The sequence below is a fragment of the Gobius niger genome (assembly GCF_951799975.1).
Source record: "Gobius niger genome assembly, chromosome: 8".
In the NCBI taxonomy this organism is placed as follows: Eukaryota; Metazoa; Chordata; class Actinopteri; order Gobiiformes; family Gobiidae; genus Gobius; species Gobius niger.
The window spans coordinates 36,129,904-36,149,992 of NC_136859.1; the positions used below are offsets into that span (position 1 = coordinate 36,129,904).

A 20,089-nucleotide genomic window follows, 5' to 3' on the forward strand; every position below is an offset into this window, starting at 1 on the left:
GAGGGCCCAACCTGACTGATTTTGAACACCCGTGTAAACTTTCATACCGCGGTAGATGAGATCATTTGCATGCGCAGCTCATGTCAGAACCACACGGAGATGCTGCGCTCAGAGTCACTGAAAGCAGCAGCATAAACATGACTTTGGAGGCTTCAGGGGCAGCGCTTAAAGAATCTAATCATATGAATGCAGTTTGTTGCTTTTGTCGCTCATATTTGCGAGGAAAGGGCTCAGGATTTGCGTCTTGGATGAACTCCGGAGAGTTGTTGCATCACCTAGCTCGCTAGCTAACTTTCTGGCGCTAGAACAACAACAAAGACAACCACTTTGCAAACGCCGTTAAAGGCTAATAATATCCTTCTCATCACAAGCACTCACGTAAGTCTCAGGACAAGCTCATGTACGTACTTCTCTCTCTCTCTCGTTCTTTCTTCTTAAAATAGCTGTAAATGAATTTTCCCCATCGGCTAAAGGCTTTGATTCTTATGTATTTTGCCAGGTGTAAATTAAATCGCCAAATATCGTTATCGTGATATTTCTTTTTCATACCGTGATATACATTTTTGGCCATATCGCCCTGCCCTATTTGACATGAACAAACTACCAAAGTGTAGTACACACACTTTTTGGAGAATTTACATATCAAGTATATTTTATTATTTAGCAGCGGTTTTTGCAATTTTTATTTGTTTCTTAACATTGGAAAAAAGCTAAAAACATTTGCATATCTTCCAAACAGCAATTTCGATATGATCTTGTCGACAATGTATTGTCCACCTCTTGAACAACACCTTCGTAGTGGGTTTAATGGATGCATTATGAATAGATTTGACAAAAAGGCGTGTTTTCACGAACTTTACTGGTGAGAGAAATCTCGTGGGAGTTGGTTTACACTCTTCGCTTACAGCAAAGAACTCCCATTTAATTATAGTTTAAAAAATCATTATTGAAATCTTCTCAAACCTGTGATTGTTAATTTGTATGAACTAATGCTGCCTTCACATGCTCTCGTAATTATGATAAATGCAGAGAAAATTGCACACGAACGCCGCCTCATTTTGTATTTTCCACTGGGAAACCGGGAGATCATTTTAATGCCAGAGTTCCCACGATGAGATAACCTTTGACCTTTCCTCACAAAAAAGAGCTGCGATAATGTTCTTATTCCTTTTAGCTGATTATGAAGCCTACACTAGGGCTGGGCGATATGACGATATTAGACCGTTTTACGATCTCCAGATGATCTTTTTTTGTGGGATCATTTTATCAGGGTTTTAAGCACTTCTGCACAGTTGACTCTTTTCACTGTCAGTGAAGCAAACCCAAGCCGCAAACTTCCTGCTCCACAATGACGGATGCTAATGCGAGCATTTAACAGCGAGCCGCTCCTCTACATTCGCGTACACAACCAGACTCCTCAATCTAGAGCTTTAAACCCAGAGTTCTGTCTCTATTTCTGCGGTATTTATGTCAGTGTCTTTCTCCCGTAACGCCGCTGCTCTGCGTAGATCACAGCGTGTGTTTAATTATTTATCTGGCACATGTGCGAAGAAGTGAGTGTGTCCTTCGTCCTTTCAGTTCTGTCGGGCGCTGCATCGTCTCATTTGTCTAATTTAAATCCTGGACCCGGTTCACAAATGCGCTGTTTATCCATGTCTTTGAAAATATAAGACTTGTCAAACTTTGGTGAATTACTTGGTCAAGTAATAACTTATGGTAACAAACTGCCTCCGGATTGCCTTTTACACAATAAAAGTCACTGCATGTTAGCGCTTTAAGACTCTTATTGTGAAAGGGTGAGACAGCGACAGAGCGTCACATCACAGCAGCCTGACGTCATAAGAGAGACGTCTCATCTTTTTTTCTTCAGTGTGTAACAGGGCTGTCACGGTCTGAAAATTTGTGACCAAAATTATCACGGATTGCGGTATTTTTTTTTTATGTGTGTTAATATGTTCAGAAAGCATTGATAGTCCTACACAAACTGAAATACTTTCAAAAAAGTTTAACAGTGCTTAATACATTTAAAAAAAAATACAGACAAAGCCTTATCAAAAGTGCAACTTTTCACATCAAAGTAAAGGAACTATAACGATGTGTTGTTGATGTTTCGAGGGTATTACATGTACTATTTATAGCGCCAGAAACGAAGAAGAATATTTTTGAACAAGATAAAGCGTCTATATCAGGACAATTGTTCTCAGTTTGTTTCCTTCCAGTGAGCTTTTGCTTTGCAGATTTGGGGAAATGCCATCAGACAGTGATCATTATTAAATTCCTAATACTGCGGTGAAAGTCAATCTATTAGAATCTGCCACCGGGAGCCCCGTAACGCATTGTGCCATTTTGCGGAGGTATCCAGACACGGCTTATGCTGGCGGTGGCGCTGCAGCTGCACTATGGGGCGACTCGTTACATTCTCATTCACATCATTATTAAGAAATGTACATTTAATGCCAGCTGGAATATAATTGAATGTTGTTTGAATGGGGGTAAAGTACACCTACATCATATCCTTCCAAATAATAATTTGAAACCAGGCAGCCGTTCTGACGTCATGTGGGATTCTGCTGTTCCTGAATGTCTCGTCTGTCTTCATGATGCAGGAGTCCTTTGTGCGGGCGAAGAACTGGGTGAAGGAGCTGCAGAGACAAGCCAGTCCCAACATCGTAATAGCACTGGCCGGGAACAAGGCGGACCTGGCCAGCAAGCGGGCGCTGGACTTCCAGGTTTGTCCTCCATAACACTCCGTCACTCACCGTTAGATGCATCTAAAGCGTGTTTCTGTGGCAGGACGCGCAGTCGTACGCAGACGACAACAGCCTGCTCTTCATGGAGACGTCAGCCAAGACTTCTATGAACGTCAATGAGATTTTCATGGCTATTGGTGAGTCAAACTCGTCCACGTATCATGTTCGTGCGCTGGTTCACCTGCTGATGTCATCATGGGGTGCTTGATTTGTGAGCTCGAAATTAAGCCTTGTTTAACAGTATTTATACAAAAAAGTTTTACCTCTTAACCGCCACCTGAACTGAGAATGTTCTCTCCAGTTTTGCTTTACCCAAATCTAAAAGCTCCTTAAAAAGTAGCGACAGGAATTAGACGAAAACTAAGATGAAACTGGAACCAAAGACCGACAAAATGTAATGGAAAAGTGACAAAAACACGAGACAAAACACAACAAAAAATGACAACAACGCAAGGAATAAGAAGTGATGAGTTTTGTTGGTCTTAGCTTTGAAATGAGGCGTTACACTGGTCTAAAGGCTGTAACCTTTTAGATTTGGGTGAAGCTGAACTGGAGAAAATATACTTGGTGAAGGTGGGGGTTAATATGGGATCTTTGTGTAGTTTACACACTATCATCCACATGGTGTTACAGTGACACAGCTCTGTTGGTGTCCCCTCTGCGACCAGAGGATGGATGGTTCTAGTCTTATCCATCCAGAGCATATTGCTGTGCTCCATGTGCCCACTAGTCCCAGTGTAATCGCTTCGAGTGTTGAAACATTTGAACTGTTTCCATCTTGCGCGCTAAGTGCACTCACCTGAAGTGAAGCAGTAATAGTTTCCCGTTCCCCAAGTGAATCTCGCTGTTCCCTTCTGAGACAGGCCATAGGATTAAATTGCAACATGAATGAGGAGGAGAGAATGGTTCTTCAGTTGTAAAAAGCAGGTGTATTTTCCACGAGGCGCACTGGCCTTTCTCAAGTATTCAGGTCTCAACTACAGCAAACCGAAAATCCCCAACTCTTTCTTTGTCTTTTTTTTTATGTTAGATTTTTATGTCACATAGCACGTCACTTGAGCTGCACTCGTCCCCACTGTGCGATGGTTCAAAGCGACAGTCGTAGCTACGGCCAAAGTTTTGTTGCAGCAGTGTCAGGCGTCAGATGGCATGTGTTATGCAGAGGCAAGTGTCGCATGCTAGGGGGGGTTTATTTTCGTGGAAAAGTACAGGGAAAGTCCTGTAAAGCGTGCAGCGTGCGCTGATGTTGTATTTTGCCTGACAGAGATCCTAATGGCTGAAATAAAAAAAATGTCTCTGTCCGAATTTCCACCCTAGTCCCTAAACCCTCTATATAGGCCCGCACTGTTTAGTCCAGTGGTTCCGGCCTTTTTTCTTGAAGCCCCCCTGCACATGCTGTAGTGCCCAAAAACAAGCAGCTGCAGAGAGGGGAATATCCAAGATGGTTTATAGAAAAGTGAGCGCTCACTCTGTATCACACATTGTTGGTACAGTTTTGGTAAATGATGAGTGGCAGAGTGAGCGCTCACACCATGTAAGGATCTTTGACGTGTGGAGCTTTCGCTTCGTCAAAGTGCAGTGAGTTTAGAAAAGTTTAGCTGAAAGAAACTGTGCTCTGATGTGGATCTGACTCTGCAACTCAGGAGGTAATAATGTCCTTTCTCTCTTTTTATCTCTGTTTAAGTGGAAATTGTGCTCAAAACACGAAGTTACAGCGACACTGCTGCGGCCTGGGTCGCCTCTGTTGTGCTGTTTTCGGTCTTTTTCCTGAATGATACTTTTACACATTATTTTTATTGAATTAAAATAACATAGGTATGGAAAAAAGTACCGTTAAGGCACCGGAACCGAAAAGCAGGTATCGTTAAAGTACTTGGTATCGAAAAAACGGTACCCATCCCTAGCCGGCGCACCTTGCGTAGTTTGCGTATAGGAAAAAACGGCTCTTATCAATAACAACCTTACATTTAGACCACGAGTGCTTTAGTGAGTCCAAAACACGGCTATTTCTAATGTGAGAAAAATGCAACATAAAGTTGTGCGTGTGGAGACGATGGAGATGCAGGTGTCGTGCAGACGTACTCATCTGCACTTTAATATATATCACCCACCGCTGCTCTTATCCAGCTCTGACCACATCAGCTTTTGAAATATTTAGACGTGTCTCGAAAACACGTATGTTAGTCTCTGGCTTAGGTCAAATGTTAACATGTATGTAATATATTTTTCTAATTTCTCTCTTTTTTTTTTTTTATTGTGGGAAATTATTTTTACCGGCCATTTGCTTTTCAAAACAGCTAACGGAAACCCTGATCGCAATGCATTGTGGTCTATATTGACCTGTCGCTGGTAGGATGGTCACGTGGGGGCAGTGCTCATTGGCTCAGGACCTATAGATCTCAGGACCTATAGATCCCACCCTCTCTGCCGTCATCACTTATGGAGAATGTAAGTGTGTATATTGGACGGCACAGCGGAGCAGCGGTTAGCACTCGGTTAGTGCTTCACAGCTAAAAGGTCCTAGGTTGGACTCCCACCTGGACGGGCCTTTCTGTGTGGAGTCTGCATGTTCTCCCCGTGTCTGCGTAGGTTTTCTCCGGGTACTCCGGTTTCCCCTACCACCAGGCCAGGACTCCCCTGAAAAAGAGATTCTTAATCTCAGTGGGACTTTCCTGCTTCAATAAAGGTCAAATAAAGTATGTCACACTTCCATGCGTCAGGAAAACGTTAAATTCCACCGGCACTGCCCACCCTGGAGACCGCAGGGCATTTTATATCGTTTGTTTGTTTATTCATCAGGACAATGGACAATTACATTATCCCAGATATGATTAGATTCTGTCTCTGGCTGGGGGGCACTCACTGTTGGCTCAAGTCAGTCCTGCACTAAAGAAGTTTACCTTAAACTTACTGAGCCCTGTGGAATCCCTTCCTGCTGTAATGCTGTAGTAGTGTTCGCTTATACATATCATTCCACTGTTTACAGACAGTCCTCAAGCGTAAAGGATTATTGATCATTGATTCTACACTCTGAGGGGTAAATTGCCTTGGGGCAGAGGATAATGAAAGTGGCTGCTAATCTGCAAACTGGGCCTTCTGTGTTAATGTGGTGTCATGAGTTTTTATACCTATTATAGGAGGAAAAATGTGAGATTACAGGATAAATGGAGCTAAACTAAACCTGATCTGAACAGATTCATGGAGAATGAATGTTGTAACAAAAATGTGTTAAAACTCGTGTGTAAAAGTCTATAAGGAGGATGACTTTTTCAAGAACATCATCTGCTCATCATTTTTCACTAAAACAAATGCAAAATTAGCATTATCATTCACTCAGTTCTAACTTGTGTGTGTGAGCGGAGCAACATTCAGCAGTTCACACGGTGCGTCTGTGAAACCTGCACTCCACACGCCCGCTCTGTGTTTAATGACTTTAATTATGACAGGAAGTGACGGACAGCCTTCAGAAGATACAAACATTCCGTAAATGAGAGGATTTCGGGTTAATATAACCTCTGGGTTGGAGCTGGATTTGAACGACAGCTGTAGTAATGAACCTTTTCAAATCACTTTTCTGTCATTGCAGCCAAGAAGCTCCCCAAGAACGAGCCACAAGCCGCCGGAGCCAGCAGCGGCCGCAACCGAGGTGTGGACCTGACAGAGGCGGCCCAGCCCAGCAGCCGCCCCTGCTGCAGTAACTAACCCCCCTCCACCACCACCACATCTCCCCCAGGACCATCCTCCGCCCTGGGACCCCCCCTTCACTCCGGGAATAGCTAAAAGACTCTGTAGAGCTGCATTTCTAATCCCCCCTTTTCGTTGACGGTCTTTTGTTTTTAAACTTTTTTTAAGAGGTGTATATCAGTATAAAGGATGCATGTTATCACTACAGCACATTTGTACGTCTTCAGCCGGTGACTAACCTGTGTGCGGGCGGGCGAGCGAGCGGCGGGCGAGCGAGCGGGCGGCGCGACTGTCTGAACAGAGGTGCAGGTGCAGGATGATGTACGGGACGGGTCTCGGTTACAGTGGATTAAAAACATAATGCGTTCATTTGAATACTTTCAATGGACACTCGATGCTATAATGTATTGGCTGTTTCACTTTACCAGTAGTTTGTTTTTCTTTGTCAAATCATTTTACTGTAATAACTTAAAGCCACACCGCGTAACATTTCATGCAATAAATAGAATAGAATACAAGCATTTTATTATTTTTACAGATAATGTCTTTGTTAAAAAAAAGTGCCCAAACAAGCGTGTGCTCTAGCAGCGGTCACCTGAGGGCTTTGATAGGTTGATCCATAAGCAACATGAGGACACTGAGTCTCCCTCTGCCGAGCGTTTTTTCAGTGAATACACGGTTTCAGTGCGTTTGTGTTCTCACTGTTTCTGTTCTGCACAACGTGAACGCAGAGGAGAGACGTGGAAGTTCCGCTCCACTATAAACCAGACTTTAGGGTTTTTTAGGTCTTCATCCGAGCAGGTTTTGTGTTGATGGCACTTGTGTCGTCAAAGATGTTACGCAGTGTGCCTTTAAAATAAAAAGAAATGTTATTTCCCCCTTAGATTACACAAGGAGGAAATGGATTTCAAATGTTGAAAACCTTTACAATCTGGTGTTTTCATTGTTTATTTGAATACATGAAAACACCAGATTTTGTTGTTTGGTCTAATTTCAGTAAAATGTACCGTTTTCAATGAGAAATACATGAAACACAGAATCAGAAATATTGTATTGGAAGTATCGTGACCCCACCTTGGGACCCCTTGTCATTAAGTATAATGTATGTGTAATGTACTTATGAGTCGTCCCACCAACCAGAGCATTAACATGTGAGCATTAATACATTGTAGCATCACAAAGGATCATTTCTGAGCAGGCAGCACCTTGTTTCTTTATTTATCCAAACTCTGACTCGACAAAACCGATCACGGCTCCACTGATCCACCTTCCTGGTGACTCACAGATTACAAGGTGCCTCCGTTTGGGTTAAAAGAATGAAGCCAGAAGCTGCAGAAAAATCAGACACATTTTAAACAAAATGAAATGATCCTTTTTACGAAGTCTGTGGACGAAATGCTTTTATGACTATTACGTAAAGTGCAATGTTGTGTTTGTTACGGAGGCCCAGAAGGACAAGCCACAAAAAAACACACTCCGGACTTTCTAACCTTTACTTTGCGGGTTTTCCAAAAGTACACTGTAAAATACAGTACTTTTTAGTACTTCCATTTCTTCTGTGTGTTTTTATTTTCTTTGTCCTTCAGGGCCACCGTACTTCTACCTATTTGAGTGAAAGGAAACTTGGAGAGCTGTACAGTTTGTCATTTCTGACCGGGCCAAACGTCGGAGCGTTTTTTAATTTCATTCTTTTCTTTGGTTGTGTGTCGTGGTCACGTCCCTTTGGTGGCTCACAATGTGCAAAAATAAATGTCCAAAATAGTTGAATGAGCTTGAATTTAAAATATGTCTCAGCTTTGACGAGATTTGTCGATATTATATTGATATCGTTTTCGTATTTCGACCTCTAGTCTTTTTCCCACTTACAAAGAGGGAAGTTAGAAAACGGTCATAAATATCATTAAGGTTGACATCTCTGGCACAAATGAACTACTGAAGTGAAATGTTTTTTCTTAATATTGCAAATAATGGAAGAATAATGCGGTGCAACATGAGTTTTCTTTTTCAGAGATTTCTTTTTTTCTGACATCAGAGCCTCAAATTCTGGAGCATCGGTGCCAAAGTAAGGCCCGTGACTCAATGAAACCCACTTTGATTCATGTGTGCTCTGACTGGCCGTCCATAGAGTTTGGGATTTAATGTTATCGACGGAGTTTTGCTCATGAAATCCACCATTTGGGCCATAAAATGACATTGACAAAAAAACAAACACTTGTTTATACAGGGTTTGTCATTAAAAAGCATTTATTAGTTTCAAACTGGCATTAAATCTAAATTTACTGGAAAATGATGACCTCGCGCAACTAGTTTTACTGTTTAAGTTTATTGAAAATACCAAAGTGATGGTCAAAAACATCCAATTCTCTGTCTGCTGGCTGAAATGTTTTGTATTTGGACATTAAAAGCATTAAATTGGACTTGCTCCTGCCTGTTTATAAACCCTGTTATTATGATGTGACAACCCAGAGCTCTGTCTGACAGTCGTTCTCTCTGCTGCAGTAATAGCACTTCACTCTTAAAAGAGTCACTTTGATATAAAACGAACAGCAGTGTGATGTCTGTTGGCGGAGCTTCTTTAAATCCGTACATATTAACGATGTGTTCATTTCCATTAGTTTTTTTCTTATCTTAACAAACTAGTCTTGTAAACACGCCCCCTGCAGGGCCGCTGTGGTCCTCCAGGGGGCCCAGGACCACATTTTGGGAACTGTTGCAATAAAGATAAAAGCTTTTGAAGAGTCAAAATGGCAGCGTTAAAACCCAGGCGTGGGCTGATAATCAGGTCGACAGTTTGAAATCTTGGGGAATAGTGAGAATATTCTAAATTCAAGTCTCTGAAATGAAGTGCAGGAGTGAGTGGGGTCATGTGACTCTGTTGATGGAGTTTCCTGTGACGGACAGATGGACTCTTTGGGACATTAACTGTGGACATGTGCTAAAGGCTAAAGGCTAAAGGGAGGAGCGCATTAACGTGACCTGACTCTGCGGCTGAATGAAATGTAATGTGTAACAGCGTTACCAGTGACGGGCTGAGCAGTGTCTGAGGAAAATGAATAAAGCCAATAAAACATCTGGGCTCGGACATTTTTATAAGAAGGTCTTACACTGGACCAACTACAAATGCTCTTATTTTATCAAATTCACCCCTTTCTAGATCCACTTGGCCCTGCTGTGTTCAAGGAAACTAGGATTTTATCATTCACAAAAACAACACAGATTACAAACTAAAAATGTTTCTGTCTTTTTGAAAGTCCCTGAAAATATTGCTTTAACCATGACAGGCAGGCTAGCCTGTTCTGGACGGATATGTTATCAGTTAAGATGATTGTTGTCTCTTTTTAACCCAAAACATGCACAACCACCAGGTGGCACTGTTTAGCGATTACTGAATAGAAACCTATGACATTTTCAGTAAATGCGTCTGGCACAGATGACACAGTCTGCCACACGAGGGCAGCAGAGCTCAGAAACATTTCACCTGTTTAGTCATGGCTTTAACGGAGTTAAGAACATGAAACCTCAGAGCCCACATGTGCCTCCTCTAGAAGAACAAACAAAAACAAACTACTCATTTAAATTTACTCAGTAGATACTCTTTACATAGAAAACACCACCGTACTGTGTGCTAAACCAATGCAAATGTTTCATTCTCACCTTTCAAGTCCTTACACTTTAAATCTAAAACATGTTCACACGAACAGCAGAAAAGATCATGAGCTTCAGACATGAAAGAGGCCTAGGCCTACAGTGCTGTAAATTGCAAGTTAAAGGTGCATTATGTGACTTTTAATGCAGAAAAACATATTATAATATTCCTTTGTAATTGATCTTTTAGTGACCCAGCGGGTGACTGGGTGGTTAACATGGACTTTCGAGTCGACTCTCCAGGATCGATTGTTTTGTAGGTTTTGTCAGGAGAGGGTCGTCCTGGTCCAAACCAGGGGGGGCAATTTTGGCCTGCCGGAATATTTCTGTATTTTCAACATATTCATTTGCGAATTGTTTAACTTGATCTAATTTAGGCTTCACTGATGCCTTGACCCTCCAGACCTTCTCCAGCTCTTCTCTGAGCCCCTGAGGACAGTCAGATCTGACAGAAGTGTGTCTCATAGAAGTGAGTAAAGTGCTCGGCTGTTTGGGCCTGTCTGAAACCTACTTTGTTCACAACCACAGGTCTTGTGCAGGGTTTGAAGATATTCTTTTTCAGAATAAATAGGAGGATCTTTGATAACAAATACCAGACAGGTACAGTTTCAGTTTATTATAAATCAGTGGTTCTCAAACTGTGGGTCAGGGACCAGACAGAGCTCAGGCCTGAGGTGAAGTAGCCTTGAGTTTATGAAGTGAGTGAATAAAGTGTTCTTGAGGCCAGGGCCAAATGCAGAGTGATGAGAGAACAGTGGAGTCAGATTGTGGGGCAGATGCAGCAGCCTAAACAATTACTTTCACCTAAAGCACATGGAGCATGTCATTAGCTCTTGCGGCCAGCAGAGGGTGGTGTACACCAGGCTACATACAGCACAGGAAAGTAATTAAACTAAAACCAAAAACATTATTTAAAAATGCTTTAGACCAGATTATAGCTCAAGCTAGTTTCCATCTGTAGCCCCTGAGCAGCATCAGGTAAAAGTACATTATAAAACTTAAAACTAAAGACCATGGTTACAATGACTATCATCAGCGTTGACACTGCTGGTTTTCCAATGGTATTTTCCTGGTATTGCAAGAGAAAAGCTTCAGGTCAGAGTTTCAGACTCTTTAATGCCTTTCAGTGTGAGGATTGTGGACCTGGAGCTTCTGGTCGTCAGTTCAGAGCGGAGCTGGACACATGTTTTCAGCGGTGGAGGCGCAGTTTTATTCAAGATTTTAAAAACGAATCGAACATTGACCTGGTGTCGCCTCGGGCCATTTAAATTCCTTCACTACTTTAATTTGACCCTGGAGGACTTCAGTTTTTGAGTTTGGGTAAAATACATTGCTACTGTTTTATTTATGTGAGTGACAGTGTAACAGTACAGTTTGTTTTTCAATCCACTCTTCATCATTTTGTTTCAAGGTTTGGAGTAATCAGTTGAAAGAGGTGTACGTGACAACGGCAAAAGTCTGTCCCTCTGCACTTCCATAAAGAACCATCTGTATGAAGAGAGGAGTCGCTTTGGTCAAGAGGAGACGGACCGTGCATTGGTATAGTTCACTGCTCCTCCTCACACATTTACATTTATACGATGATGACTTCAGTCTGAGCTCAGAATCAAATGTTCTGCACCCGCCGGTCTATCTCAAAGCTGACATGAAAACCAAGACGCTCGGGTCCCGTCACATTAGCATCTGCACACCTCTGGAATGGGACATGACAGACACTGAAGAGTCTGGAACACGTTTCCTGAACTAAATAAAGAAAAGTCATCTCAGACCATATCAGAAGTTCCCTCTCTTGTAGTTGGATAGATAGTCATGCTTTGATGAACTGGACAGAGGCAAGAATTATCAAAGTAAGACTCTTTATTTGAAATTGTTCAACTTTGACACAGCAACAGACAGTCAATTTACACAAGCGTCAGGGGCCCAGGGGCCAGCGGTCCCCCAGGGGCCCCGGACTGGGACAGACAGAGACAGAGTGAACACTCAATGGAAACCACACACACACAAATAGAAGACGGTCCAGAGTCTGACAGAGACAATCTCTTTACACGGAAGACGAGGAGAACACTGGAGCTGGACACGCTGTTGATATGTTTACTGTGTCAGTACTCTGATGACATCATGTATATGAGTCAGTTTGTTTACTGTATGTCAGTACTCTGATGACATCATGTATATGAGTGAGTTTGTTTACTGTGTCAGTACTCTGATGACATCATGTATATGAATGAGTTTGTTTACTGTGTCAGTACTCTGATGACATCATGTATATGAGTCAGTTTGTTTACTGTGTCAGTACTCTGATGACATCATGTATATGAGTGAGTTTGTTTACTGTGTCAGTACTCTGATGACATCATGTATGAGTGAGTTTGTTTACTGTGTCAGTACTCTGATGACATCATGTATATGAGTGAGTTTGTTTACTGTATGTCAGTACTCTGATGACATCATGTATATAAGTCAGTTTGTTTGATATGTGTATGTCAGTACTCTGATGACATCATGTATATGAGTGAGTTTGTTTGATATGTGTATGTCAGTACTCTGATGACATCATGTATATGAGTCAGTTTGTTTACTGTGTCAGTACTCTGATGACATCATGTATATGAGTGAGTTTGTTTACTGTGTCAGTACTCTGATGACATCATGTATGAGTGAGTTTGTTTACTGTATGTCAGTACTCTGATGACATCATGTATATAAGTCAGTTTGTTTGATATGTGTATGTCAGTACTCTGATGACATCATGTATATGAGTGAGTTTGTTTGATATGTGTATGTCAGTACTCTGATGACATCATGTATATGAGTGAGTTTGTTTGATATGTGTATGTCAGTACTCTGATGACATCGTGTATATGAATGAGTTTGTTTGATATGTGTATGTCAGTACTCTGATGACATCATGTATGAGTGAGTTTGTTTGATATGTGTATGTCAGTACTCTGATGACATCATGTATATGAATGAGTTTGTTTGATATGTGTATGTCAGTACTCCACCATTCAAACACTTTTATGGCCTGTTAGATTTTAGTGACATTTCTAAACTCAGTTCTAAACCAGTGTTTCCCAACCAGAGGTACGGGGACCCCTGGGGGTACGTGAAATGAAGAAAATAAGATAAAACAGAGTATTTCATTTACTTTCAAAGGGAAGTCACTTTGAATGATGTTTTTTTGGAAGTACGGTAGAATCATTTTGAATACAACACCACTGAATACTGAGTAGTGTGAGTTTAGTGGATCACTGTTGAAATCCTCCAGGTGGGGGTGCTCGGAGCGTACATGTAAATGAACAACTCTAGAGGCACATGAGACAAAACAGGTGGGGACCAACACATGACAAATGTTTTGACTTAACGTTTGGATTGTTAAAAGCAGATGTGGTGCTGACGGGTGTAACCCAGTGGTTCCTAAAGTGAAAACAATGTGAGCATTTCAAATCAGTATTGAGCCTGCCGTCAGACATGACATATTGTTTTTATAAACAGAAGTGATGCTGTGGACTTTGTGAACAGCCAAACTTTGAATGTACCTTTGCACTTTACCACATGTTTTATTCCGTGTCAGACTGATTTATATTGTATCAAAAAACCTGTGTTTGCCACAGAAAGGTAACATTTCTTTAAAGGCTATACTATACCAGATTTTTTTTCTAGCAGTAGAACTAATTTAGTTCCACTGAAGGGTGAATGTTTCATTTGGAAAGACCTAAATCCACTCGCATCTTGTAAATGTAAGATGCAACGTTTTTCTGTTGGAAACGTCGCGGCTGAACTGCACTTTACTGCCCTCTAGTGGCCATTTGACCCACTGCTCGCAGAATGTGTGGAAGAGAGTATGAACAGCATGAATCCATCCCTGCACATGCGTGTGGGGGGTGTAAAGTCTTTGCCTTGTCAGTCTCTGGGATGTGACCAAAGGATGTCCACTCACACGCTCGCTCACATGTATGTACACCAGGACAGGACAGCACGGGGTGTAGCTACAGCCGACAGCTTCAGCGAACACGGACGGGCTAAAGTGCAGACGGACTCCACCACTGAAGCTCGGTCCGAGAGCCAGGCCTCAGACGGGACGGGCGGAGGGGCGTGGTGAGAGAGGGGCCCCTTCTGCACAGACCATTATACAACCATACTGTATGTGTTGGGGATGGGACAATAAACGATAATATAGAAATGTAGCATATACTCGATCACTCCACTTTTTAATCACTGCGATCGTCACGCCAGAAGATAATCACGAAATCCTCTGCTGTAACGATGGGGAAACAAGGGGTCCCCGCTCCCCTCATCTTTGTTAGCTTTACAACAGCTTTAGCTTTTGCCGCCCACAATACACGATTCGAACGCCAGTCCAGTCGCGACCCCCCCACACTAAGCAACACGACTCGAGAAGGACTCGGCCTGACTGAAAATTAGAGCAAAATCGGGCATAAAAGTGGCGTAGTGTGTGCTGACCTTAACATGCACTGTCCAGACCAAATCAATACATTTAAAAAATCCATTCAGGCCCATTCATACAGGTGAAACTCCAACAATTAGAATATCGTGAAGTTCATCTATTTCTGTAATTGCTCCTAAGGTGTTGTTACGCCTTACAATATAGTTCCCCTTTTCATCCGCTTAGAAAATGGACATGTTTAATTTTGCGTGACTAGACTTGGATCGTGTAACTACTCACGTAACTGTGTTTAAATAGAGAAAACGTGGAAGACAAATTACTTCAAAATCCCAGCCTTACGCCTATTGGGAAGATTAATGCAAAGATATTTCACTCTTTTGATTTAGCGCTGCACTCAATTCCTCACAATTATGATCTACTCAAGCAATTTACACCCTTTTCATTTTGCTTTTGAAACACCTGCCCCTGTGTCCTACACAGTCAGTGTTTATGCTGCTCTGATGGAGCTGAAGTTAATATAAATTATATTGTGTCCACAGCGATATAAAAAATGAAAACGATATAAAAAAGTATATCGCGATAACGATATACGATACCATATGGCCCAACCATAATCTCAGAATGCAAAAACGGTGGCCTGTTCCTTTAACTTTCTATTAATGTGCACAGTAATACAGCACTTTGAGAACATCCAACTTCTTTTGCTATGACCTTTTGAGGCTTTTGTCATTGATGGTTTTCTGTCAGGTCAGCAGTCTTCCCCATGATGGTGAATTCTACTGAGCCAGACTGAGAGAAAGTCTCAGGGACCCGAATCCTCTGAGTTTCACCTGTAGTCATGATCCCGAGTGGTCTGTGAAATCAACATGGCTGCTCAATCGCCTCCTACCAAGCCTGTTGCTTAAAGGGGCAAAAAGGCGAGAAGCCCCGCCCTCGTGGGGTTGGCGGAGCCTCCACGGTGCTCCACCTGTCCACCACTTTTCATTGCTAATGTACACAGACCAGCGTGATTAAAAATATGACACCTGGCCCAGCGCTGTCATATGGGTCATAACGAAGCAGTGTTAGGGAGGTTTGTTTACCAAGTGTTTTTTGGAGTCACCCCTGGCCACCAGGGGGTGTATTACAGCAATGTCAGCTCCCTGCCATGAGGACCAAAGAGAAGGGCTTTCCGCGCTTCATAAAGGGCTGCTTTATAAAACCAGCAATGACTTTCTCTCGACTGCGGCCATTAAATGATCAGCTGTTTTTTGTTCTATACATAACTTACTGCAAAAAAAATGATGTAGGTCTCACTCTATATTACATGAATATTTCATGACCCAATTCCCATCATTTCTGTCATTTCTGCAGCTTCAGTGACATTCCTAAACATGTACAATAGGACAGGATGAATGAGAGTGTGTTTGAAAGCCTCATGTGTTCATTAACATGCACTTTCCTGGCCAAGTTAACCATAAATAAACCATAAATAAACCTATTCTATTATTATCTAAATCTAATCTACAATCTGCCATATTCATCTGGAGGCTGAAACGCATGTTAAATATTGTCACCACTTTGGGACACCTTTATGAGAAGCTCTTTGATCTTATTGAATGTGTTCCGACAGAGAGGGTGTTTTATGTTCACCATAACCAGTTTGCTCAGTTACTACTACAGCATACGAGAGACTACAATCTTTAATTAAACTCACGACGTGGCGCTCGCTGTTGTGCCAAACATGGCGGCCATCTTGTGATTGGCCAGTGAGGCTTTGCAAATAAAGTCATATAAAAATGTGAACAGGGTTTTCTGTAAAGTCTAGTATCTCAGGTCATATTAACTCTGAAAAATAAGTTTAGTAAATCTTTAAAGGACGGTAGTTTCTTCTATTTCACCGCTCATTTTACAGTTAGTGTATCCACCGTCTCCAGATCTACAGCTAAATATTGGTCCAATTCTGACAGCGTGAAGTCAATCTACCTTTTTCTTTCCTTCTGTGACTTAACAACAGATCAACTTTGCTTAATGTTTTGTAATAAATGCAATACGATTCTAAATGTATGCTTAAATGATGTAAATACATACAGTCCTGTAGCAAAAGCAATACATTAATTTCCTCAGTCAGTATTTAGAAAAAAGATTTCTTTCTTTTAATATAAAAGTGTGTGGTGTTTCCTATTGGTTTACGTTGCACTCGGTTCGAAAGGACAGTCACAATATGGCCGCCACTGATTCCAATGTGTTACTATGGCGATATCCTATCGAGAGTTTTACTAAAGATCTTTCTCTCTTTAAAATGCTGTGATGTCACTGAACCAAACCTGTTGCCTCTTCACTGGTGTAAGACTTTGTTTAGTCAAACTGAAAAGTCATCTTTGGAAAAACATTGACATTTTTTATTCCTGTTTGACTTTGACCCCGACCCCCCCCCCCGTCTGTGTCTGTGCAGAAGGGGCGGCCGACGCTGCATAGTTCACTTTGTAGTCTTTATTGCCAAAGGTTTAGGTCCATGTTTGACGCAGGATATTCCAGCGCCACGACACCACGGGGGCCTCACGGAGCCTCAGAGAACCTCACACCGCGGGGGCCTCACGGAGCCTCACGGAGCCTCACGGAGCCTCAGAGAACCGCACACCGCGGGAGCCTCACGGAGCCAAAGGCTGCAGGAGCCTCACGGAGCCGCAGAGAACCTCACGGAGCCTCAGAGAACCTCACGGAGCCTCAGAGAACCTCACACCGCGGGGGCCTCACGGAGCCTCAGGCCGCGAGAGGCTCAGGCCGTACAAAGGTCGCTGAATCTGGTTATGATGCATAGACGGGGCGTGTCCGCCTGGGCGTGTCCGCCTGGGCGTGTCCCGGGTCGGTGAGTCCCAGTGTGAGCCGGGGTCAGTAGGGCGCGAACAGGACCTGGGGCGCGTGGGACGTCCTGACCGGTCCTGGGGCTGGCCGTAGCAGCGAGGCAGAGAGGGGCTGGGTCTGGAAGAGGGCGGGGCTGGACGTGGGGGCATTCCGGTGAGGGAAGGTGTTGCCCATGGCGACAGCAGCGGCGACCGCGGCCAGGTGCGCCGGCAAGATGGCAGACGAGCTGATGGACTGAAGCTCCTTCCCCAGAGAGAGCTGCACCTGAGGCCAAGAGAGAGCGAGACTTCAGAAATACACAGAGACTGGAGCAGAGTGTATTATTATACTTCAGAAATACACAGAGACTGGAGCAGAGTTTAGTATTATACTTCAGAAATACACAGAGACTGGAGCAGAGTTTAGTATTATACTTCAGAAATACACAGAGACTGGAGCAGAGTTTATTATTATACTTCAGAAATACACAGAGACTGGAGCAGAGTTTATTATTATACTTCAGAAATACGGGGCTGTATATCACATGTCTGAAACAGAGAGCCTGGAGCAGATCACAGGATGATTCACACCTGAGGCTCTGCAGATGTTCATTTCTAGAGCAACTGTTTTGTTGAAAATATCTGCTTACTCCCCCTTTCAGTCAGCTCCACCTGCGGCTCCAGGAGCAGCTCCACCTGCGGCTCCAGGAGCATCTCCACCTGCAGCTCCAGGAGCATCTCCACCTGCGGCTCCAGGTGCATCTCCACCTGCGGCTCCAGGAGCATCTCCACCTGCGGCTCCAGGAGCAGCTCCACCTGCGGCTCCAAGAGTATCTCCACCTGCGGCTCCAGTACCATCTCCAGTAGCATCTCCACCTGCGGCTCCAGTAGCATCTCCAGTAGCATCTCCACCTGCGGCTCCAGGAGCATCTCCATCTACGGCTCCAGGAGCAGCTCCACCTGCGGCTCCAGTAGCATCTCCACCTGCGGCTCCAGGAGCAGCTCCACCTGTGGCGGTTGTGTACCCACTGACCCAAAAGGGCCGCTCTCTGGTCGAGAGCCTTGAGGTTGACCTAACTACTGTAGAGCCTGTGTGAAAACGAGGGATCCGTGATTTCAAGGACATAAGCACCTGTAGTAAGTGATTATTGTCACATTTGTAAAGGTTCAAATTCTCAGAATCTGCCCAGTCAGCGCAGCACATACAATAACTTTGAGTCAGACAGTGCCTCAGAACAAAGGAAGAGGGATGTTTTTGCTCATGACATCTATGAGTCCATTTCAGTGTTGACAAAATCTTCATGGTGAAAGGGGTTCCCAAAGGGAGGGTCGGGACCCCCTGAGGGTTGTGGTACACTGAGCTGGGGTCGCAAGGTGATTTCAAGACACATCCCACCACATCCCACTTGTGTGTAAGGAGTAAAGCTCCTGTTCTTGAGAGAAATGCGAGTGTAAAGAGTGAAAATCCCCACACTCCCTCGCTGCTGTAGTTTAATCTAGTACATCAGTAATGGAGAGGCTGCGGTCGCGCCTTATCACTCCCCCGACCCGCGTTCGGCGCCCCCTGGGGACACGAGCGCTACACTGCGCTCATCAAGAGGTGGCAGCCCGTTAGCCGAGCCAATGACGGGAGACGGAAACACCATCAGCCCCGTGCGGCTCGCGCTGCCACGGATGAAAACTCAAACTCTCCTTTGTCTCGCGCACATTAAAGCGCCATAAATCCTACGCCTCCTGCTCGGCGTCGCGCCGGCGGGAGCTGCACTGCGAGCCTTTCTGGTGCAGGCGAAAGGAACACTTTTACAGAAACAGCCCCATGGTTCAGTCACTGCTGGGGACTTTTCTGTTGTCATAAAGAACAGTTTATTTGAATGGCACATATTTATCGAGAAATTATGAAAAACAAAATACTTCCTGTGTGGACTCTGTGTGTTCTTCTACAACATGGCGCTATAGCCTCATAGAATAGTTATCTCTAGTGTCCACACTTTTCTCTACAGTGCACTATGTCGGGGTCACGCCATTTTGTCCATAGAGAAAATTGTTCTCTGTTATGAAGCGAATTCATATGTAATTGTGCTTTTAGGTGCGAATATTTAGCACGGTGACAGGAAGTGAATTCTCCGTTTAGTGGAATGGGGAAGTGGTTGGTAAATAACCCGTGTTTACAGAATAACCCTGAATGTCCTGTTCTTGCACTTAAACACAGAACAGAAAGACAGTTCACTCAGTGCCCGACCCTAGTCTTAGTTTAGTCCTGTTTCCGCTGCTTACTTTTTGTCTCCAGATGATGTCACTGATGATGTGGGCATTGAAGGAGCCTGCAGTAAAGTCAGTAAAGTCAAACCAAGCCTTAGTGGTGGACATTTCACAGGAGTTGTCCCAGTGAGAGTGGGACTAACTCCAGGCCTGACATTTGGACGTCTGAAAGCTCCAAACCGCTGCTGACCCGTGTGACTGCGGGAGCCGAGTCTGGACGGGTCGTCTCGTCAATAAAAAAATAATGTTTTCAAATCGACCGGGCCCCGCTCTGGGGTTTTTCATAAAGGCGCTGACTCGGACCATGAAAGATGACATTTAACAGAAAGACGAGAGTGAAAGAGCGAGGAGGCCACAGTGGAGCGGGTCACTGCGCTGTGAGCCAGAGGAAAGAGCAGCTCCCGGTGAAATGGAGAGTCTACAAACACAAATACCAGCGATGAAAGAGGCAGCGAGGTGGATCTTATTAAATACAGCTGCCACGGCGTCTGACAAATGGACTGCAGGACCATACAGGCCAG

At 43.6% G+C, this 20,089-nt stretch overlaps 2 protein-coding genes across 2 annotated transcripts in view; one reads left to right on the plus strand and one right to left on the minus strand.

Annotated features, from left to right (window-relative positions):
* The window catches only part of rab5ab (RAB5A, member RAS oncogene family, b), a 419,058-nt gene that overhangs the window by 2,354 nt on the left and 396,615 nt on the right, over positions 1-20,089 (plus strand). The window contains exons 4-6 of the mRNA XM_079562275.1: positions 2,607-2,729; positions 2,794-2,887; positions 6,337-6,457. Coding sequence (XP_079418401.1) covers positions 2,607-2,729; positions 2,794-2,887; positions 6,337-6,452 — 333 coding nt within the window. The 3' untranslated portion in view covers positions 6,453-6,457. The remainder of the gene's footprint in view (positions 1-2,606; positions 2,730-2,793; positions 2,888-6,336; positions 6,458-20,089) is intronic.
* znf385d (zinc finger protein 385D) overlaps positions 16,850-20,089 on the minus strand; it is a 465,630-nt gene continuing 462,390 nt past the window's right edge. The window contains exons 9-10 of the mRNA XM_079562266.1: positions 17,203-17,595; positions 16,850-17,024 (exon numbers count right to left, since the gene is read on the minus strand). Of these exons, the coding sequence (XP_079418392.1) occupies positions 17,359-17,595 (237 nt within the window). The 3' untranslated portion in view covers positions 16,850-17,024; positions 17,203-17,358. The remainder of the gene's footprint in view (positions 17,025-17,202; positions 17,596-20,089) is intronic.